Here is a 23,358-nt window from a genome sequence, read left to right as displayed (position 1 = left end):
AAATACCATAAGAAAATATCGAGATCAGAGACAGGGGGATCAGTGCAGCGGGATGGGGCGATCGCCGGCCGGTGGGAATCGGATGGCGGTGGAGCTTCCTCTTATAGTCTCCCTCAACTGCATCGAGAACCCGTCCTTGGAGCGGGAGGCCCTCGCCGGCGCAGCAGCCGTCGAGCATGTCGGCCTCCCTGACCTCTCCGGCGGTCGGATCGAGTCCGCCTCAGCCGTCCTCATCCACTCCCTCGCCCTTCTCCCTCGATCCGCCCAGCGCCGCCTCCGCCCCTATCAGCTCGTCCTGTGTCTCGGCTCCCAAGACCGCGCCGTCGACTCCGCCCTCGCCGCCGAACTCGGTCTCCGCCTCGTGCACGTCGATGCCAACCGTGCGGAGGAGATCGCCGACACCGTCATGGCACTCTTCCTTGGCCTCGTACGCCGGACTCACCTGCTCTCCCGCCACTCCTCGTCTTTGTCCGTTTCCGGGTGGCTCGGATCCATCCAGCCGCTGTGCCGGGGGATGCGCCGCTGCCGCGGCCTCGTTCTAGGCATCGTCGGGCGGTCAGCCTCTGCCAGGTGTTTGGCCACTCGGAGCCTCGCGTTCAAGATGAGCGTCCTCTTCTTCGATCTCCATCATGAGGTATTAACTATCTTTGCTTATCATGCATTCTTGTGAGAGATGATATCACTTTGTCATCTCTCCCACACCAAACTTGCAGTATGGTGCTTCGATGTATGCTGTTCCTGGCTAAATCGGTGTGCTGGAACCTGTACATTTTATTTATTACCAATATGCAGGAGCAACTTCGCCCTTTGTAGTTAGAGGAAGCACTTCCTGTGTTTTAACAAAAACAGAAAAATGTTGAGCTGATAGGCATTTTTGTGTATCTGAATACATTCGAATCCAACTAATTAAACTCAACGTCATTGCTTTTTCAATTAACTATCAGAAGTCTTAGTCTCAATCTCATTCTAATCTTGTAAACATGCAGGTGAAAGGAAAATCTGTAATTGCATTTCCTCCTGCTGCTCGAAGAATGGACACACTCAATGATTTGTTGGCAGCTAGTGACCTTGTTTCACTTCATTGCTCGCTATCAGATGATACAATTCATATGCTAAATGCTGAATGCTTGCAGAATATAAAGCCAGGTAAATATGACTGGTCATATTCAATAGTGTTCCTGTCTTTTCCATCATGTGACTTGTTCTTGTATTTGTTCCATGCTTCATAATTAGTGAAATAATTTTGATGCATTTCTAGCTTTTCCATTGATAGAAATGGATTTTTTTTTTTCCCTCAGGAGCATTCATAGTGAACACCAGTAGCAGCCAACTAATAGATGATTGTGCACTAAAGCAGCTCTTGCTTGATGGTACCATAGCTGGCTGTGCATTGGATGGAGCTGAGGGCCCCCAATGGATGGAAGCATGGGTATGAACATTAGACTTAGGGTATGAGTTTTTGTTCTCCTTTCATGTGATAAAGTCCAATGGTTTTTTTTTTCTTCTTCCGAGTGACAAGCATGTGAATCTAGGACCTATCAGGCAAGCATATTTTTTTATGAATGAGATTTATCAGTGGTTACATTCACTTAATATGTCCTCTTGATGGTTCTAGGACCTTGGCTCAGTGTGAGCAAAATACTGTTATAAAAATTAAAAATCATGTAATATGAGTAATTTATATGTCTTCTCTTTAGTACACTAGGAGTCCAATAGGTTGGAAGAGGAGCATAGAATGTTCATTATCTGGTCCACACTAAAAAAAGAGTGAAAACAAGAGTTCATTTCTAGCATAACTGATGGTTTCTTTATTACTTGATATGGAGCTCACTGGGGTAGCTTACTCACTAGGTTGTGCATGTTGCCATGGCTGGGAAACAATCATTTCTTGACAATACTTTTGGCAAGAATGGTTACTAAGATTATTGGTATTTTGGCTTGTGATGCAATCTGTGGACCAGCTATTGGTATTGTGGTTTTGAGAGGAAAAATAGAGTACCTTTTATTCATGGATAGATGTAGTATAAATACACAAGGTATTACCTAAAATAAAGCTAAACTAATTGCGTGATTGATAACTAATTACATGGAATAGCTATAGATACAAGATATTAACATCTGTAGCAGAATATTAGAATCATCCAAATTAGGATAGTTTGATTTTCCACACTCCCCCTCAAACTATGCGATAGATACTCATTAAGCCAAGTCTTAGATTAAGTTCAATGAAGGTGGATCTGAATAGAGACTTGGTGAAAATATCCGCAACTTGCTGATGAGAAGGGACATAGTTCATCAACACACTCTTATCTTGTATCTTCTCATTGAGAAAATGCCAATCAATTTCAACATGTTTTGATTGATCATGTTGGACAGGATTCTTAGCCATTGCCATAGTTAACTGATTGTCACACATCACCTGTACAGGACCTTGAAAACTAATTATGAGCTCTTTAACAATCATTTTAACCATATTCCTTCACAAACGCCTTGAATTAAGGCTCGGAGTTCTGCCTCAGCACTACTACAAGCAACTACTGACTGTTTCTTGTTGCGCCAAGTGACCAAATTTCCCCATACAAATGAACAATAACCAGATGTTGGCCTTCGATCACTCTGAGATCCTGCCTAGTCAACATCTGTAAAGTTTTCCACAGATTGATTTGTCGTTTTCTTAAAGAAAAGTCCTTTTCCAGGATCTCCCTTCAAGTATCTTAAGCTTCTATGAACAACCTTCAAGTGATCAACTGAAGGATTGGTGAGGAACTGGCTAACATGACTCACTACATAGCTGATATCTGGCCGTGTGTGAGTGAGGTAAATCAATTTACCTATTAGGTGCTGATATTGCTCCCTATCAACAGTTTCGTCCTCTGTTCTAGCCTTCAATTTGACATTAGGATCTATAGGTGTTTTCGATGGATGACAACCACTCATACCAGTTTCACGAAGCAAGTCTAACACGTATCTGCGTTGAGAGACCGGTATTCCTTGATAAGATCTACCAACTTCCATACCAAAACAATATCTGAGAAGTCCTAGGTCCTTCATCGCAAATTCCTTGGATAGGACATTTTTAAGTCGTTTTATTTCCTCTTCATTGTCTCCTGTGAGTACTATATCATTGACGTATACGATTAGAATGGTCACCTTATCATTTGGGGTGTGCTTAACAAACAATGTGTGATCGACTTGGGATTGATAGTAGTCTTCCAGCTTCAGGACCTTGGAAAACCTCTCGAACCACGCCCGTGGTGACTGCTTGAGTCCATACAAAGATTTCTTGAGTTTACATACTTTCCCTCATGTCTGACCATTCTCAAATCTTGGTGGAATTTCCATATATACTTCTTCAACTAAATCGCCATTCAGGAATGCATTTTTCACATCCAGTTAGAATATTGGCCACTCTTGATTTACGACGCAAGATAGGAGAACTCTTATGACATTGAACTTGGTAACTGGAGCAAAAGTCTCATGATAGTCAATCCCATTGGACTGTGTGAATTCTTTGCCACTAGACGTGCCTTAAATTGATCAACACTTCCATATGCCTTCTGTTTCACGGAAATAAGTCACTTACATCTAACAACTCTCTTCCCAGGTGGTAGTGGTGTGAATATCCAAGTTTCATTCACCATTAGAGCCCAATATTCTTTAAGGACAGCAGTATGCCATAGTGTTGACACAAAAGCTCTAAACTTCTCCGAGAGACTGACATATGACAGATAATTTTGAATTAGATGCATTGTACAGGATTTGGTACCTTTCCAAAGAGCAATTGGTCGATTCAAATTGAAGATAGAATTATCTAGTGATTCAGAATCCACGAGCTCTGACTGAGGACTAATTGCTGGTTCAACCTGTGCTATTTCGTCTGTCACTGGATTTAGAGTTGATTCTTGGTTGTGCTTGGTCTGTTCCAAGCGTTTGTAAATTTTAATAGACTTATCTGAAAGATTTAGATGACCGGGTGGACTGTCAGAAGTCTGAAGTTGATCAGCTAAAGGAGATTGGTCGACCAAAGGAGGTGGTTGATTATCCTTAGGTGCCTCAGACAAAAGCGGCAGAGTGTAGAGAGGACCAATTCTAATTCTGAGTGAATTTCGGAAATGGAGAAGAATGGACGTCTTTAGTGTAGAATTTTTGGGTTGTAGGCGAGAAGCATTTGTAACTCTTTTTATTCGAGGACCTAATGAACATGCATTTAATTGCACGTTCATCAAGTTTACTTCTGTTATGAGGGTAGACTTGGACAAAGACAGTACAACTAAAGATTTTTATCAGAATTTTCGAAACAAGATGAGAGTTTGGATATAGGTGGACAAGGGCTTGGAGTGGTGTTTGGACGTTGATGACATGAGAAGGCATCCTATTTATTAGATAGGTTTCCATAAGAACAACTTCACCCAAAAACTTTTTGGGGCATTAACTTGAAACAACATGGATTGAGCTATTTCTAATATGTGACGATTTTGTGTTCAACAATTCCGTTTTGTTATGGAGTTTCTACACAGGAACTTTGATGTGCAATGCCATGGTCATTCAAATATGGACCAAGATTGGAATTAAAGAAGTCACGGGCATTGTCAGAGTTGAAAACTTGGATATCTGTGTGGAATTGGTTTTTAATCATTACATGAAATTTTTTAAAAATGTTGCTGGTTTCAGATTTATCTTTCATAAGGAATGTCCAACTTATTCAGGTATGATCATCAACTAATAGTAAGAACCAATGAGCCCCAGTGAGATTTGGTATTTTATTGGGATCCCAAATATCCCCGTGAATAAGGGAAAATGGATGAGATGGATTATATGGAATAGGGGAATATGTGCTATGAGTATGTTTAGAGAGTTGGCAAACATCACACTAAATGAATTTGGTTTTTTACTAACAAATAGTGATGGGAACAGATGCTTTAGTTACATAAAATTTGGATGGCCTAATCGATAGTGCCATAACATAATGTCACTATCTTTATTGGAATGAAAACAAGTCTTAAGATACTTAACTGCCTGACACTGAGAGTTGAGTTGTGTACCAATGAGAGGATTGTTTGCTTTGAAGAGATATAATCTGGAATAGATTAGCACTGCCAATCATTTTTCTGGAATCCAATGCCTGAAAAACATAAGATTGAGCAAAAAATTTAGTCTCACAATTAAGGTAAGAATTAAGTTTACTTACAGAGAGTAAGTTACAATCAAATTCTGGGACATATAACACATCTTGAAGGGTAAGAGTGGGTGTTAGTTGTACAATTCCTCTTTCAAAGACTTTGGATTGTGACCCATTAGCTATATGTACACTCTGAGAATCATAATATAGAACAAATGTAGTGAATAATCTTCTATCACCTGTCATATGGTCGGCAACGCCGAGTCGACTACTCTGAGAATCATAATATAGAACAAATGTAGTGAATAATCTTCTATCACCTGTCATATGGTCGGCGACGCCGAGTCAACTATCCAAGAGGAGGATGGGTGCTGATTTGTTACATGAAAGGCAAAATGGTCAATACCTTGAGAACCTTCAGTGGTTGCTGCAGTGACTTGGACTGTATTGGTAGTGACTTGAGACTTGAAGATTTGTATGAGAGCGTCCATTTATTCCTTGGCGAAGGGAGATGGTTTTGGTGCATAAATAGTAGTAGTATTACCTTGATGGTCATACTTTCGCGTAGGCTTCCAATTTGCTGGCTTGCCGTGCAAATCCCAGCAAGTCTCCTTATAGTGGTCTGGTTTCTCACAATGTTCACACCGTGGGCGTCCTCTTCATGGAGTAGGATTTTGAGGCTATTTTCGGGCAGCAAGAGATGTGAATTCTTCTGTGGCAGTGGCTAAGGCAGAAGACTCAGACAAAAGTGTCTTGGTTGGAGTTCCCATCACGATCCTTGTCCTGCTTTCTTCATGACGAACTTCAGAAAATACCTCTCGAAGATTAGGGTGAGGTTTCATGCTGAGGATTCGGTCACGCACGTCATCGAGAGACTTGTCTAGTCCCCTAAGAAATTTGAATACTCGTTTAGTCTCAATAATCTTCTTGAAGTATGTAGCATCTTCAGTACACTTCCACTCATGAAATTCAAAATGATCCAATTTTTGCCAAAGCCTTGTGAATGTCGATGTGGAGAAGAAGGCAGTGACTGATTGATCAGCTTGGTGTAAGTCTTGAAGAGCGCTTTCGGCGTGGAATAACTCTATGGTGTTGTCGCTGGTTGAGAATGTTTCACGGGCAGCATCCCAAATTTCTTTCGCTGATGAATAGAGGAGAAAGTTCTCTTATTTCAGTGATCATGGAACTGATGAGCCATGACATGACAAGATTGTTTTATGTTTTCTAATTTCTGATATTTGGATCATCAGTAACAAGTTCGACGGCTGCCCCCATGAGATGGTCATCGTGACGTTGGCCGGTCACAAAGATCATCATGGACTGGGACTATTGAAGATAATTGTAGCCATCGATTTTGTGACCGATGTTAAGGGCAACGGAGGAATCAACTGGTGTTTGTGAACTGCTTGGTATATGGGAAGAAACATGAGGGTTTGTGACAGATGAATCACTGGAGGTTTGGTTGGAATAGGCCATGGAGACTGAGGTGAACGATTAGAAAGAGAAAGGGGCACTGCCGCTGCAGAGGAGAAGACAACGTCGCTACAGAGGAGAAGACAACATCGCTGCAGAGGAGAAGACGCTGGCACTACTGAGGAGAAGACAGCGTTGTTGCATAGGAGAAGACAACAATGTCGTTGCAGAGGAGACATTGCAGTTTAGGCCTGCAGAGAAGAGGATGCTGCAGAGAAGGAGAAAGGGGCGTTGTCGCTGAGGAGAAGACGCTGACACTGCTTAGGAGAAGACAACATCGCTATAGAGGAGAATATGATGATGTTGTTGTAGAGGAGACGTTGCAGTTTAGGGCTGCAAAGAAGAGGATGCTGTAGAGAAGGAGAAAGGGGCGTTGTCGCTGCAGAGGAGAAGACACTGGTTGCTGAGGCGAAGACAATGTCGCTGTAGAGGAGAAAACGCTGGCACTGTAGAGGAGACGATGATGCCGTTGCAGAGGAGACACTCCAGTTTAGGGCTGCAGACGTTGGGCAGAAACAGCGGGTCTTAGGTTTACCTAGGCTCTGATACCATGTGGTTTTGAGAGGAAAAACAGAGTACTTTTTATTCATGGATAGATATAGTATAAATACACGTATCACCTAAAATAAGAAGCTCAATACAGAAATCCTAATTACAAGGAATAGTAATAAATACAAGATATTAACATATGTAGGAATATTAGAATCATCCAAATTAGGATAGTTTGATTTTCCACAAGTATTCTTTACCTGCTGTTACTGCATAATTGTTGCTAGAATTCTCATTGTCATCACATCTAGTTACAATCACCTAGTGTCCTTCATCACACTTTTTATATTGTTTTTCTCTTAATTAAGCATTTTATGATATTATTTTGACACCTAATTGTTCACTGTTTAGGACATAAAGATAGGACTTGAAAGAGCCTAAACTAAGAACTAAAATACTACACATCTCTTTTATATCGTAATATAACTGAAATTTCAGAAGTTCACAAACAAATGTACGTAGAAAAAATTTGTTCATAGGATGCTTTCTTATTACAACATATGATTTACTTCCATATGTTTCATGCAAAATATTTTTTAAGCAAGAGAGGAAAACATTTTGAACGAAAGTAGGCTCTATAAATTGTCTTTGAGTTGAAGCCTGCTTGTTGACATAAATGCTATAATGAAACTTGAATCAAGCATGACTAAATAGGTTGTACTAAATCGTATACACATCTCATGCTAGGAACTAAGTCGTATACATTAATGCAACGCCAAAGTCAAACCCTCCAATCATGTACAAAGTTGTGACAAGATTGATGAAGTAAAGGGAATATCTATCTCAAACAGATTGAAACTGGAATATTTTATTAATCTAAAGTTAAAGAATACATTGTCACTATAACTGTTTTATAAGCTTAACTTTAACCAAACTAAAAAAGAAATACCACTAATTGGGAAAGAGAATAACTCCAATTAAACTACTATCAAATTAAAAGTCATCAATTTTTTGCACATAAAATAGGACAAATATCAAAATCAATTATAATTCAAAAATTAAATTGATTTATAATTGCATCAATATGGCCTTGTACATTAACCAAACTAAAAAAGAAATACCAGTAATTGGGAAAGAGACTAACTCTAATTAAACTACTATCAAATTAAAAGTCATCAATTTTTTTGCACATACAATAGGACCAATATCAAAATCAATTATAATTCAAAATTTAAATTGATTTCTGATTGCATCAATATGGCCTTGTATAAAACTCAATGGGGGCATATGATTCATGTAACTAATCTAGATTTTCTGGACACACTTGGCTTCATGATATTGATGTTGATTTATATATATTCACTACAAATTTATATTTTATTTTAAATTTGTTGGAAAATTGGTTTTAAACCAATTAGTGTGAATGGGAAATCACATGGATTGGTGACATGAGTTAATCTGGATCGTCGTATTAAGATGGACAAATCAGATTCATCCAAATGAGAAGGCATAAGTGCCTCTTCAGATGGCTTAATCTCAACCATTGATTTAAAAAAGAAGGCATCCAAATGAAGAGGCTTGTGTCTCTTGGGAAGGGATGCAATCTAGATCATCCTATTCAAGTTGGATGGATAAAATCTAATTGATCCAAGAGGTTCTTGTACCCCTTCATTTGGTATAAATAAGATCCCTCACATTCTTATTCATTCATTCCATTCAAACCAAAGCAAGCATTACATTCCATACTTGCATTTGGAGAGTTTGAGAAGTTTCTTCGGTTCAAAGGTCTTGCGATTTACAGAGCTGCTATCGCAAGATAAAGTCATATCTTGGGAGACGATCACCTTGTGCGGGACAAATTTGTCTTAAAGAGATAGAGTCCAACTCTAACCTTGACTTCGCCCACGCTCAGATTGCACCAGCATCAGATCTAACAATTTTAATACGATTTTTTTCGTGTAATCTTGATGGATTCATCATCAACGACTTCTGTTCCACTGGGGCATGACGAGAAATTGGAGAAGTTTATAGGTATCAATTTCAAGAGGTGACAGTAAAAGATGTTTTACCTAGCCACGTTGATTCTTGCGAGGTTCTTACGTGAAGATGCCCCTATCTCAAGGTGAGACTGATAAAGAAAAGAGGGCGACATATGATGCTTTGGGACATAGTGACTTCTTATGTCGAAATTATGTCCTCAATGGCTTGGACAACATGCTATACAACGCGTATAGTCCAATGTCAGCTGCAAATGAGTTATGGGAATCTCTCGAAGGAAGTACAAAATAGAAGATGTCAGATTGAAGAAATTTATCATTGGCAAATTCTTTGACTTCAAAATGATTGATTCCAAAACAGTGACGACTTAAGTCCAAGAGTTGCAGCGGATCCTACATAATCTGCATTCCGAGGGCATGGTAATGAATGAGGCCTTTCAAGTTGTTGCAATAATTGAAAAACTCCCACCTCTATGGAGGGAATTCAAAAATTATCTAAAGCACAAGTGAAAGGAGATGAGACTTAAGATCTGATTGTAAGATTGTGGATTAAAGAAGATAATCGTAAGCAATTAGAATCAATAAAAAAGCATATATTTGCAAATAAATATGTTTTGCCAAAAAAATAGTCAGTTCATAGGTAGAGGCTACATGGAAGATGGTCTATTCAAAATGAATGTAATGGTTGTACACCGTGACTTCAATGACAATAAAATTATAAATTCTACTTATTTGGTTGAGTGTTCTAATTTATGGCATGTTAGACTTGGACATTTAAATTTTAACACTTTTCGATGACTTGTGAATTTAAATTTATTGCTAACATTTAAATATTTAATGTTTATCCAATATATAAATGTGAAATATGCGTTTAAGCTAAAATGACAAAGTTATCTTTCTATGTGATTTAAAATTTGTGCAAACTAGAGGAGGCAAAAAGTACTTTGTTATTTTCATCTATGATATTGTTATGCGTATCTATTGAAAAACAAAGATAAACCCTCAAAAGCATTCAAAAATTAGAAGAATGAAGTTGAGAATCAAATTGGTCAACGAATTAAAAGAATTTGAAGTGATCAAGGAGGAGAATATGATGATCCATTTGATGAATTTTGTGTAGAATCTGACATTATTTATCAAACCACAGCTTATTACTCTCCTTAATCAAATTAGATTGTTAAGCGTAAGAGCGAACTTTTAAAGAAATATTGAATGCTGATAAGTTCAGGCTTACCCCAGAATTTGTGGGGGAAGCTATTTTATCGACAAACCATATTCTTAATAAAATCCCTTACAAAAAGAAAGATAAAACTTCTTCTGAGTTATGAAAGGTCATAAACCTTTTTATAAATATCTAAAAGTGTGAGAGTGTTTGGCTAAGATGGAAGTGCCTAAGCCAAAACAAGTTAATAGGACCAAAGACAATTGATTGCATTTTTATTGGATCTGCCAATAATAGGATTGCATATTGTTTTTCGGTGCACAAATTCTTGAGGTACATGTTGGAACAACAATTGAATCAAGGAATGCTATATTTTTTGAAGATATCTTTCCTTGCCAAGAGGCGAAAGAAGGAAGCTTAAATAAAAGAACTTATGAAATTGCGAATATAGATAATGTTGGAAATAATGAAGAACCAAGACGCGGTAAGAGGGCTAAAATAGTTAATTCATTTGGTCTTGGTTTCATGACTTATGTGTTGAAAAATGAACCAAAGGCAATAAGCGAAGCCTTATCAAGTCCTGACGCTCCCTTTTGGAAAGAAGCCATCAATACTGAAATACTTAGGAATTGGTGGATATTCCACCCGGAATCAAGCCTGTAGCATGTAAATGGATTCTAAAGAAGAAATATAAGGCTGATGGAACTATTGATGAGCACAAGGCAAGACTAGTGGCAAAGGGATTCAAACAAAAGGAAGGGCTTGACTTCTTTGATACCTATCACCATTAACAAGGATTGCATCCATTCGAGTACTCATTGCTATTACTGCAATACATAATTGTGTGTGCAAACTCATGAAGTCACTATATGAGTTAAAACAAGTACCACAATAGTGGAATGAGAAATTTGACAAAACTATGATGTTAAATGAATTTAAAATAAATGAGTGCGACGAATACATATATATCAAAGGCACACCTATATATAGATGATATGCTCATCATGAGTAGTAATTATGATATAATCATAACTACTAAGAAGATGTTGACCAAGAATTTTGATATGAAAGATATGAGTATAACGGATGTTATACTCCAGATTAAGATTGATAAGACATTAGATCTAATTATCCTTTCACAGTCTCACTATATTGAGACAGTACTAAGTAAATTTAATGCATATGATTTTTTTCATGTAAAAACATCAATGGACTTAAGCTTTGCATTTGGCTAAGAATCATGGTAAACCCATATCCCAACTGGAATATTCGTGGATAATTGGAAGTTTGATGTATGCCACTAACTGTACATTTTCGGATATTGCCTATGCGGTTAACAAATTAAATAGATTTACAAGTAATCCAAATGATGACCATTGAAAGACTTAATAAGGGTTGTTAAATATTTAAGATACACCTTAAAGTATGGATTACATTATACAAGATATCCAGCAGTATTAGAAGGCTATTGTGATCCAAATTGGATATCTGATAGAAAGACTCTAAATCAATCAGTAGATATGTATATACCATTGGAATGGAAATCCACGAAACAAACGTGCATAGCTCGATGAACTATGGAATCTAAGTTTATAGTCTTAGATAAAGTCGCAGAAGAAGCTGAAAGGCTTCGTAACTTCTAAGAGGATATCCCATGTTGGGCAAAGCCAATGTCTGCTGTGATGATATATTATGATAATCAGTCGACAATTGTAAGGGCACAAAATAAGATGTATAATGGTAAGTCACGATATATTCATCGACGACATAATACCATTAGGTAGTTGATCTCTAATGGAGTTATCTCTGTCAATTATGTCAAATCGAAAAATAAATCGATGGATCTGTTTACAAAAGGTTTGAATAGAGATCAAATATACTGTACATCAAGAGGAATGAGATTAAAAATTTACAAACAAGAATATTCATAGTGATAACCTAACCTTGTTAATTGGAGATCCTAAGATCTTGGTTCAATTAGACAACGAAGTTATGGATTAGTTCTCCTCTCATTCCTAGGATGGAAAAGTGTTACCTACGATATGTAGTGAGGTTAAGTTATAAACTTTTCATGACTCCTATACTTGTAATAGTAGAGTATGGTAGGATACTCTTTATAGGAGGTCACCTATATAAGTATGAAGACAAGAAACACTTATGAATCCAAGATATTGTCCATAGCCAAAACAAACAAAACAGTGAGAACTGAGAACTATAATGAAGTGAGAAATGTTATTGTGTAGGTACCATTGTCTTGGTTTACATGAACGACTAAGTAGTTAAAGACATCACGTTCACTAAGCAGACTAGTAAATTCGATGGTACTCTATTACGAAAGGTTCAAAGCCACAAGCTACCTCTCCTGATGATATACTAATCTTTTGATTGAACTCTCCTTAGGTGTTAATATACATGCATGCATTAATTTTCATTATGTGGGGGATTGTTGGAAAATTGGTTTTGAACCAATTACTGTATGAATGAGAAATCACATGGATTGGTGACATGGCTTAATCTGGATCGTCGAATTAAGGTGGACAAATCAAATCCATCCAAATGAGAATGCATAAGTGTCCCTTCAGATGGCCCAATCTCATCATTGATTTCAAAAGGAAGGCATCCAAATGAAGAGGCATTGTGTCTCTTGGAAGGGATGCAATCTAGATCATCCAATTCAAGTTGGATGGATGAGATCTAATTGATCCAAGAGGTTCTTGTACCCCTTCATTTAGTATAAATAAGATTCCTCATATTTTCATTCATTCTATTTCAAAGCAAAGCAAGTATTGCATTCCATACTTGCATTTGGAGAGTTGGAGAAGCTTCTTCGATTCCGAGGTCTTGCGATTTAAAGTGTTTCTATCGTAAGATAAAGTCGTTATATTTTGGGAGACGATTGCCGTGTTCCGTGAGCATTATGTGCGGGACAATTTTGTCTTAAAGAGATAGAGTCCAACTTTAGCCTCGACTTTGCCAAAATGGTATTATATCGTCATTCTGTCAGATCCAACAAAATTTACATTGTGTTATATGCATGGGGGAACATTAGATATTAACTTTTTATTATTCATATTCAATATGGATTTATACTATTTATTCTAAGTACATCATATTTATGGCTTCATATGATGTTATTGGGCTGCATACCCTATGAGATCAAATTGGTCAATGGCTTCTTGTTATGAGTTGCTAATTTTGTGTTTTGAATGGCCTATGGGTTAACATGGGATATCTCTTATTTTATTATTATAATCTATACTTCTAAATTTACATTTTCATTATAGTTTTATAGTTGATTGTTTTCTTCTAAGTATAAAATATTTATTTCATATGAGATCATTATCGGGCTAGATACCTTGTGTCATCAAATTGGCTAATGACTTACCTATGAATTGGGAAGCTACTTTCCCAATCTTATATTATCCTTTTAGCTTTGTTGGAACATAGTCATGCCTACTAAACACAATAAAAAATTATCATTTTAGAAAGAAAAGTTCAACAATGATCACAATGTATCTCTAAAGCTTAAAGGGAAGTTTTGCAAAACAATGGATATATGTACTATGTTATATGGAGTTAAATGTTAGGCTATGAAATGAACACATGAGCAGAATATGAGTCATAGAGATGAGAATGTTAAAGTGGATGATGGATATACGAGAATGGATAAGATAAAAAATGTGTGATCATGGCAAATACACACAAATCGAGGGAGGAGGAGATTAAAGAAAACTTTGGCAACAATAAAACATGATAAAATTCATTTAAATATAAATGAAAATATATCAGAATATCTAGCCCAATGACCAAGGAGGATCCATATAACCGATCCTACTTAATGGAATAAAGGATTGGGATAAAGTTTAGCACAACAAATAAACTTGACCTTGTTTGCACAAGAGGATAGATAATAGGAAAAAGGGGGTTAAAAGGATGGATATAAAATTGAAGGGATTTAGAAGGTTTTCTCTATTAAGAAAAAATTTGATCTTTCTTGGTAGGTGAATGGAAACAACCTAAGTTGAATTATTCTACCTTCTACCTCTCTATTATTATAATCAAATTTGTACTCAAATAAGAGCATCTATCTTATAAAACAGTTTTTGGGTTTGACAGTAACTCCTCATTAGCATGACAACAACTGATGAATAAGTTCAAATACAATTGCAGGTAAGAGAAATGCCAAATGTATTGATTCTTCCTCGCAGCGCTGATTACAGTGAAGAAGTTTGGATGGAGATAAGAGAGAAAGCAATCACCATATTACAATCTTTTCTCTTTGATGGAGTTGTACCAGAAATTGCTGTATCTGATGAAGATGAAATAAGTGAAATAGGATATGAAGAAGAGCAGTCCAAGAAACATGTAGAAGAAAGTCCTTTGCAGGTTCAGAATCAAGAGCCACAGACAGATGAGAGCCATTTGAGTTCAGAGTATGCTAAGACAAGAAGTCTCCATAAATTGAATGAAGCCCAAGGTTCAGGTACATCTCATAATTCTGGTCATAGGCCAGAAGGAAAGCGTAGTAAATCTGGCAGGAAAGGTAAGAAGAGGCCTGCTCACCGCAGATCACAGCAGAAGTCAGATGAATTTTCAGCAGCGGAAAGTGATAGTAAATACATCTCGCGTCGAGATGATGACACAGCTATAAGCGGAAGAGATCAAGTATTAAGTTCCAGTTCTAGGTTTGCTTCTCCTGAGGATCCTAAAATCAAGCAAATGTGTCTTTTTGAACCGGTAATGGAAGCCAAGCCAGGGAAAAAAGTTGCATTAATAACCGATCTTTGTGATAAATCAGCTAATCAGCTGAAAGAGGGGTTTATTGTGGCCTTGCATGCAAGAGGTGATTCAGGATTTTTTGTGGCTAGACAAAGAATTCCTGGTGGTGGCTGGTTCCTTGATACAACTACTAGTGTCACAAAAAGGGACCCTGCAGCACAATTTATTGTTACGTTTGAAGGCAAGGTATTCATCGGAATGTAAAATATTTTTTTAATGTATTTATGTGCAACCTTTCACCTTCCTTGATAAGAAAAACATATCCAGCTTACCAGCTGTTATTTATCCAGGAAGTACTTGGATTGCGATCTTTTGCTGCTGGTGGTAAACTCTTGCAGGTGATTGTGCCTAACTTTTAGGAATATTGATTGTATCCAACTACTGAACTAGTGTTATTGTTACACTATGATATTGTTTGACATTGCAGTACCTATCATACACACACCTCTGTCAATCCCTGTAGGTTCTTTTTTATTCTAATTTTCATTGTCCTCGATCTCTTAATTCAGGAGTCCTAACTTTTTTGATGGGCGCATGCCCTGAAAGAAAAATTCCTCCCATCCCCTAGTCACTTGGCGGTCGGCTATAAGCTAATCCCATGATTTATCTCCCTTCACATAACCTGAGAACGGGCTGTAAGGGATGCCTAGGATGAGCGTAATTATCTTTTGCTTCTAGCATTTTAGCCAAGATATTATAGTTACGGAATATTCTGCCTTTGGTACACCAAGGTCTATTTCAATTCTAATTCAGTGCTTACAATGTATCTATTATGTCAGAACCAAACAATCTTCATCTACTAGTAATTGCTTTAGTGGTCACTATGCTTCAGTAGTCAGCTACAATAATCCATATATCTGCAGTGTTCTTTCTGTACTTTCTTAAATGTTTATTTGTTTTATGTAGGCTGATTTTGATTATATGATATTACAAATTTTCTTGATTCCTATTATTTTTCCCTAGTTTATATCAATATTAGCAGCCTCATCTTTGTATGTTATTTTTTAGATGGATTACTTAGGCTTGCAAGGAAAAACGGAATGAACAATGACGTCTATAATTGAGATAATTTCTTCTTGAATAAAAATAATTTCAGTGGCTGAATAACATCCATATTACCAACCTTGGGATTCATGGTGTGATCATGCTGCTGTCGTCACTAATGTCAGAATCTGAATAGATTTCTTTAGTAAATTAAATCTAATGATTGATTTGAACAAGGGCTATTGCTCACATTCAGTTGTTCTTCACGTTTTGATAAGTGGTTTTTGCATGGATCCATAAAAGCCAACCAAAGAGAAGCATGACAATGTGGCTTTTGGTTGTGACCCAATGCATCCACATTGAAGTTTAGATCTGGTATGGTTTGCCATTATAGCAACAAATTGTGAACTTGGAACAAAAAACTTAATTGGATCCTCATCCTATGTATACTGATTAAACCTAAATCTAATTACAGTAGTTCTAAATTTATTAGAACTTAATATTACTAACTCTGTGAACTATTTTTTTTTAAAAAGAAAATTACTTCTCTTTATTGGCACCATGTCCGGTGCACTATGCTCAAGTTAGCTTGTCAGTGAATATGTAACAATGGTAATCCTTATTATTTCTGCTACATAATACTTCCACTAGCTTTACTTTCTATTTATCATGTTTCTGCTGTCAGATCAACAGAAAAATGGAATTTATATTTGCGAGCCATAGTTTTGAAGAGAGGGAGAGTTGGACACTGGAAGGTTCAGTTCTTGACCAGTGCAAGCTTGTCAATAATACAAACCCATTGGTATGTGATTTTCTCTTATCTTTGTGAACGAGATCAAAATACACTTGTGATTGATCTATTTGTAGCTATTGCTTTTGTAGTTACGTGAAACATGTGCATAACAATGGATATTTCACATCACTTTCCCCAAGGTTTATCATTGTTTTCACATCCCTTTCCAAATTTAAACATATCAATTTACTGCTACTAGTTAAGTACATTTCATTTCGTCCCTTTTTTTCCTTTCTCCTTGATCTCTAAAAGGAAAGTACCTTATGTCATGTTTGCTAGGGTGGAACAATCAACTCCAATTTTCAGATGGACAATTTTTGATGACATGATCATTCAATTCCACCTATTCCGTAGTTCAATATATGGAATCTTTTGTTCTTCTCCTAAATATAATTTTATTTGTTATTTTTAGATTTAAAATAAAGATAGCTAAGAAATAGATTGAAGGGGAGCCTTGGCGTAATAGTGAACTTTTTGTCATGTGACAGAGGTCAAGGGTTCGAGTTTTAGAAACAGCCTCTTGCAAAGCAAGATAAAGTTGTGTATAATAGACCCTTCCTTGAACCCTATATTGGTGGAAGTTTCGTGCACCGAGCTGCCCTATAGATAAGATATAGATTGAAAAAAACTAGCTTAGACCGGTTGAGTTGAATGGACTAGGTGGGCTCTATGGGTTGGATGGAGTGGCAGATTTATCAGGGCAAACAGAGTGGATGGGCTGATGAACTTATTGGATCAAGCGGATAGAAGATTAAAACGGCTTGAACTGAATGGGCGGGTTGGATGGGCTGAATCAATTAGTTGGGCTAGTGGGCTTATCAATCTGGGCTAGTCAAATTGATAAGCTGGGAGGGAGTCATACAGACTAGATGGGCGAAGTGTGTTGAGTCATTCGAACTGCAAAATGGGCTGAACAAACCGAATTGATTGGTGAGCCCAACAAATTGACTACTCAAGTGAGTTAAGCCAACTCAGTGGACTGAGTTGATGGGGCTGTGCGAATTGGAAGAACCAGACATACTAAGTATATCTGCAGAAAAAATTGAATGAGTTGAACGAGTTGAATATAGACAAATCATTCACGTTATGATACCATTCTATTGCAATAAAAGAATGAAATAAATTGGATCATTTTCACTTATTTATTCCATTCTCTTAAGTCTTACCTGCCTGCTAAACATAGCTTTGATTTACCAGACTAAGATGAAATAATCCTTTTTTCCCTGATTGATTGATTGGGAATTGAATGCCCCTTGTTACATTTTTGGCTTTTCTAAGGGTATATATTTTGTGGTAGGGGAGTCTTACTGATTTTGGATTGTGCAGGCTATCTTGGACGTAAGCATTGAGATCCTTGCAACTCTAAACGAAGATGGTGTTACTAGATGGCTCGATTGAAGTATATGCCTGCTGCCGTATGCTTGACGTGAATCTATTCATTCTTCTATTTGGATTGTTTAGTTTGTGTATTCGGATGCAATTTTGAATGCATTTGCCCATTATGTGTTCTCAGTTTGTAGGGATGCGTTCACAGCTAATATTGTGTTAGAACAACATCAAAATATTCACTGCTAATCTTGCTTCTAAATGTATGTATATTTTCTCAATAGCTACAGGCATGCAAATCTATATCAGGCTTTGATCTTCACCACGTATGTTGAATCACTGCTCATCAGGTTCAAGTGATGAAGAACTTTTATGAATCCCTGAAGGTTCAACATCATCATCGTCACAATCAAATTCTAATGCTCGAGTATGTTCCTTCAACCCTAATACCTCTTCAACATCAGCACAGTTTCATCAGATATTTTATGGTAACATCATCCAGTCAATTTTATCTTTCTGATTATCTCGTTGCACATTTTCTTTCCATCATCCAAGAATATCACTCTCCAAGAAACATATATTTTCTCGGCCTGATGGATTCGGAGATACACTGGGGTTGAGAGTCAAGTAGGTAAAGTAAATTGAATATACTACAACAAGAAGAATTAAATTTACTGAGTATTTATTGATTGTCTTAAATATGCCGGATTTTTTTTAGTAGGTGCAATTTTAACTTTGGACTGACTAAATGAAGCAATTAAGAAGAAGAGATTGGACAAGTTAAACTAGATGAGCTTGATTGGCAATTGGCAGTTAAGTGAAATGGATGTGTTGAGTGGGGTAAGTTGGCTAAGGGCACAAGGCACGAGTTGATGAGTTGAGAGGACTTAATGGATTTGGTTTGAGGGGTCTTGGCAGCTAAGTTGGCTAACTGCCCTAGAGGTTTGGTGGACGAAAGTAAGCCGACAAGATAGGGCACAGCACACAACCATCCAATAGAACGAGTCAAGTGAACCACAAAATAGGATGGGCGTAACCACTTGGTCGAGCTGTAGGATAATTCCAGTAGGCAGATGAGTGACTCTGTGGATCAAGCTGATTAGATGAAATATTGTTGATGAAGATGTCTTATACAAATTATTTCTTATCTATTACTGATAATATTTCTATAATATAAAAAAAACATAAAAACCATTTATTACACGCTATATATCAAATTAGAAATCACATATTTCTGTTTATTATTTTAAAAAAATCCTTGAAAAAGATTAATGATATCTGACCCTAATATTCCAGATTTGGAAGGATGTTCAACAAGGTAGTTTGGTATCCTGACCACATCCAACATGGAAAACTTCAACACAATAAAGTTTGCTTTAGTCGTATGACCAACGTGTCAACCAGAGTTTGCATCTCTCGTACAAAGGAGGATCAAATTATTAATACACAAACAAGCAACATTCCGGTAAAGAGTGCATGAGATCATCCAACTTGTTCATACGAGATTAAAGAGAGTTAAGCATAGCACCTGTCATGACATTCACATCCCAAGCGAATAGTTGCCGCCTGAGAATTTGTAAGTCGTCTCTACGGATATGAAAGGGAAGGCATAGAAATGGGTCAGTGGGGTTTCATTTTATATGCTATACGATCATTGAAAGTGAGATCGATCATCTCATGATGAAGCACAAGTAGAAAACAAAATAATCTCATCTCTGAAGAACAATGAGATAAAGAGCTAAACGTGTTTTAACAAGCCATGACAGTATAAAGTTGTATGTTCAAAAGAAAAATACACTATCGATAGCATTCATTGAATTGGTCAATTAACCATAGAAAAGGGTTAGATTTTCTTGCATGTGTCTGGACTCTGGAACCTAAACCACTTCAGGATTTCAAGCCCTCAGCAGTTTGACCTAGTTGGCAAAGGCGATACTTATCCAATCAGGATGAGCATGTCAACTTCACCGTTCTTTCTTCAACAGCTTTGGGTTGTTCTATTGTTTTGGCTATTAGGCTATTGATTTGTCTTTCTGTTAAAGGCCTATTTTCAAGAATTTCTTGAGTTAGGTCCTTTATTGTTTGAGTTAGTCTTTTGTTTTCAGTTTTAAGGACTTCTAACTCCTCTTGAATTTGTTTGAAGTTCTTTAGATTGATTCTATTCGACAAACTTATCCTATCGTAGGTTACTGCAATATTATGAGCTAGTTCTTTTAGGGTTGGCTCTGTTTTTGCTAAGTCGAGGTATTCAAGGTTTGCGGTTGGTGACTTAGAATACCATTCTTGTATAGCTATTTCCCAACGTCTAGACATATAGCTGTCTCTTGAGTAGGTTGGCTTCTGGCTATCCACCAACTATACCCAGCTAAGGCTTCTGGCTATCCACCTTAACCAAAATTGCTAGGCTTTGCGGGCGATCAAGCAATTTCTTTTTCAATTCCAACTTTATGTTTTAACACCCCTTCTTCAGACCTTTATTTCTTAACTACGTACGGCTTAGAGGGTTCTAAGAGCTTTCTTGCTCATGCAGGTGTGCCCTTGGACTTACTCTTCTTTATAGCCAAGTTAGGACCTGCCCTTTTGCAATCCACTCGTCGTTCCCCGGTCGCTTTATCATAGTTAGGAATGATATCTGTTTGGAGTTTTGAGAAATAGCTAATGACTCTGTAGTGCAATATCCTCTCCCTCACCCGTGCTGCTTACCAAGAATACCTCGTTAGGTGTTTTACTCAGCCATTAAACTAGCTCTAATACCAAAGTAGAAGCGTGCTTCTTTGCAAACAAACTAAGATAATGTACGAAAGAACTTAAAAGTACAGGACTTAAGTTTGTAAGAAAGGAAATTTGGAAACTTACCGAATTAAAACTTACAGAGAACTCAGAGTAAGACTTGTGTCGTGAACTCGACTTGTGTCTTGCAATGAGGACTTCTAGGTGCTTATAAAAAGAGGAGAAATGATGAATCGGGTGCTCATTGGGCCCCATCGTCATCCTATCATATCTCCTTTTACACACATTTGCTAGTGGCCTAGTAGTAGGCTTATTGGGTACACACTCAGCTTCTTTGCATTTGAGACAGGTGGACGGCTCCCCGAGGCTCAGCCCATTGTCCCAGAGGTAAAGTTGCTTTTATAGTGATATATACTGTTGGCATATCTTTAAAGTTGGATTGTTGGGCTCACCATTGCTTCGAATTTATGGTGGGTTATCTCTTACTCCTTGGATTATTGCTTGGAGTCGAATAAAGGTTTCCCAGAGGTCCAATCGGGCTTGTGTGACAGCCGGTAAGGCATCTTTCCAGTAGGTGCTTTGTCCTTCATGATGGCCTCTTCGTCTGAAATCGGTTTCCTTGACTTGGCAGATAAGTTCCAACTCTCGAAGGCTGTTGATGACATTACGGGTTGCTGTCCATTCAATGTTGGCCATATGAGATCTTTTGTCGTGTTTTTCTGGGTGGAGTATGCTTGTTCGTCCTGAGCAAGCCAATTCTGCATATTGCTCCAGGAGGTGATAAGGTCTGCTAGGTGATGGGACGCCTTCATATTGGGCTTTGCTTGGATCTGTAATACTGCTTCTTCTATTTGGGTTAGTAGAAGAAGATCCTTCTCCGTCAGAGTCCATGGTCCTGTAATATGACAAACCAAACGAGAGAGAGCGTCAGTAAGTAGGTTATCTTTACCTTCAATGTGCTGGAATTGAACATCAATTCCAAGCCTAGTGATGTAGTCTGTGAAAGATAATCATCTAACTCTTGATGACTTGTTTTATGCTGTTTTATTGAAGAAGCTTATATATAATTGCTTGGCAGTCAGTCCATATAATTAACTTAGGCTTATCCAGATAATATATTTTGAAATAATCCATGTTATTCATTACAGCATGGATTTCTGTATCAATTGTGGACTTGATTGGACTGTATTTATCACTTGCGTAAGTACGTATCTTTTCTTCTGACGTGAGATCATAGAAGATCACTGCAGTTGGTTGATTTCAGCACCTGCCGCGTAGACCAGGATAGGATCCATGCCTTCCGGCGCCACTGAGGTTGTCACCGCCACCGAGGAAGCAGACACCGTAGCGGCCGCCGCCGGCAATTCCCAAATTAGGACTAGGCCATCGTCCCCCACAGCCTCCTCTTCTGCTCCGGTTTAAGTACCAAACGATCAAAAAGGAGGAAGAAGAGGTCGTGTCCGGGTTAATCACAACCGACTCGGTTTGGTTCGTAAACCGAAGCGCGAACCGGAAAGCACGTTGACGGAGCAACTAGCTAACGCCGTTAGAAACCCTAAACACGCCCGTCCTGAACGATATAAACTAGATACGGATAGAAGCGGCGCGACCGAGAAGCCTGATTCCACCAGAGGAGCAGAAGCGCTGCCGGCGAGATGGGCCGCGTCCGGACTAAGACGGTGAAGAAGTCCTCCCGACAGGTCATCGAGCGCTACTACTCGAGGATGACCCTCGACTTCCACATCAACAAGAAGATCCTGGAGGAGGTGGCCATCATCCCCTCCAAGCGGCTTCGCAACAAGATCGCCGGGTTCAGCACCCACCTGATGCGCCGGATCCAGCGCGGCCCTGTCCGCGGCATCTCCCTCAAGCTCCAGGAGGAGGAGCGCGAGCGCCGCATGGATTTCGTGCCGGACGAATCCGCCATCAAGGTCGATCACATCGAGGTCGACAAGGAGACCCTCGACATGCTCGCGTCGCTCGGCATGCCGGACCTCCCCGGCGTCGAGAAGCAGGCGGATGCCCCTGCGCCACCCGCCTTCCCGTCTCGCCCTGGTGGTGGTGGTTACGGCCGCAGGCCATGAGGTTGCGTTACATCCTTCTAGCTATGAGTTCGCTTTCCCTAAATCCGCGTGGTTGGAGAACGATTACTACTTTAGCAACTTAAAATTTATGATTTTGTTTCCCGAAGTCGATCGATCGCAACTTCTAATTTTCATCTAGACCTTTTTCGAAATGCAGTTCCGTTTACTGTTTCAGCTTGTTTGATGTCTCAACTTTCTTATAGTATTTGGAAATTTCCCTTTTCTACTTTAGTTTTTTCAACTTCCTGCTACAGAAACGTAATGCTCTTGAATTCATTTGATTGTTTAATTTCCAATTTTTAGGATTTAATCATATGCACCTTCAAGATATTGGTCCCATTTAAGATTTGAATCACATTCCATTCTCTTTGATTTCTTCTCTTTCTTTGCTCCCTTTCCTGTATGATTCACAGATTCAGAAT

At 38.2% G+C, this 23,358-nt stretch overlaps 3 protein-coding genes and 1 long non-coding RNA gene across 4 annotated transcripts; 2 read left to right on the top strand and 2 right to left on the bottom strand.

The window, feature by feature from the left end:
* LOC121980707 (C-terminal binding protein AN-like) lies at nucleotides 1–18,371 on the top strand. Its single transcript, XM_042532872.1, has 7 exons — nucleotides 1–634; nucleotides 987–1,146; nucleotides 1,299–1,429; nucleotides 14,411–15,205; nucleotides 15,310–15,357; nucleotides 16,689–16,805; nucleotides 18,123–18,371. The coding sequence occupies exons 1-7, from the start codon at nucleotides 53–55 to the stop codon at nucleotides 18,192–18,194; spliced, it is 1,905 nt and encodes a 634-aa protein (XP_042388806.1). The 5' UTR covers nucleotides 1–52; the 3' UTR covers nucleotides 18,195–18,371.
* Nucleotides 1,429–21,255, bottom strand: LOC121980709. Its single transcript, XR_006111647.1, has 3 exons — nucleotides 20,979–21,255; nucleotides 19,651–19,709; nucleotides 1,429–5,122 (listed from the first exon to the last, which is right to left on the bottom strand). It is a non-coding gene; the product is annotated as an uncharacterized LOC121980709 (long non-coding RNA).
* A 91-nt stretch (nucleotides 21,256–21,346) lies between these two features.
* LOC121979690 lies at nucleotides 21,347–22,261 on the bottom strand. The gene is made up of 2 exons (XM_042531679.1): nucleotides 22,120–22,261; nucleotides 21,347–21,747 (listed from the first exon to the last, which is right to left on the bottom strand). Exons 1-2 carry the CDS (start codon nucleotides 22,145–22,147, stop codon nucleotides 21,347–21,349), a joined length of 429 nt encoding a protein of 142 aa, XP_042387613.1. The 5' UTR covers nucleotides 22,148–22,261.
* Nucleotides 22,262–22,439: 178 nt separating this feature from the next.
* Nucleotides 22,440–23,167, top strand: LOC121980708 (40S ribosomal protein S17-like). The gene has a single exon (XM_042532873.1). The coding sequence runs from the start codon at nucleotides 22,508–22,510 to the stop codon at nucleotides 22,934–22,936; it is 429 nt and encodes a 142-aa protein (XP_042388807.1). The 5' UTR covers nucleotides 22,440–22,507; the 3' UTR covers nucleotides 22,937–23,167.
* The last annotated feature ends 191 nt before the right edge of the window (nucleotides 23,168–23,358 follow it).

This window comes from Zingiber officinale, chromosome 5A (genome assembly GCF_018446385.1).
Source record: "Zingiber officinale cultivar Zhangliang chromosome 5A, Zo_v1.1, whole genome shotgun sequence".
Lineage (NCBI taxonomy): Eukaryota > Viridiplantae > Streptophyta > Magnoliopsida > Zingiberales > Zingiberaceae > Zingiber > Zingiber officinale.
The sequence above is the reverse complement of the archived record's forward strand: the minus strand, read 5'-3'. Positions and strand labels throughout refer to the sequence as shown.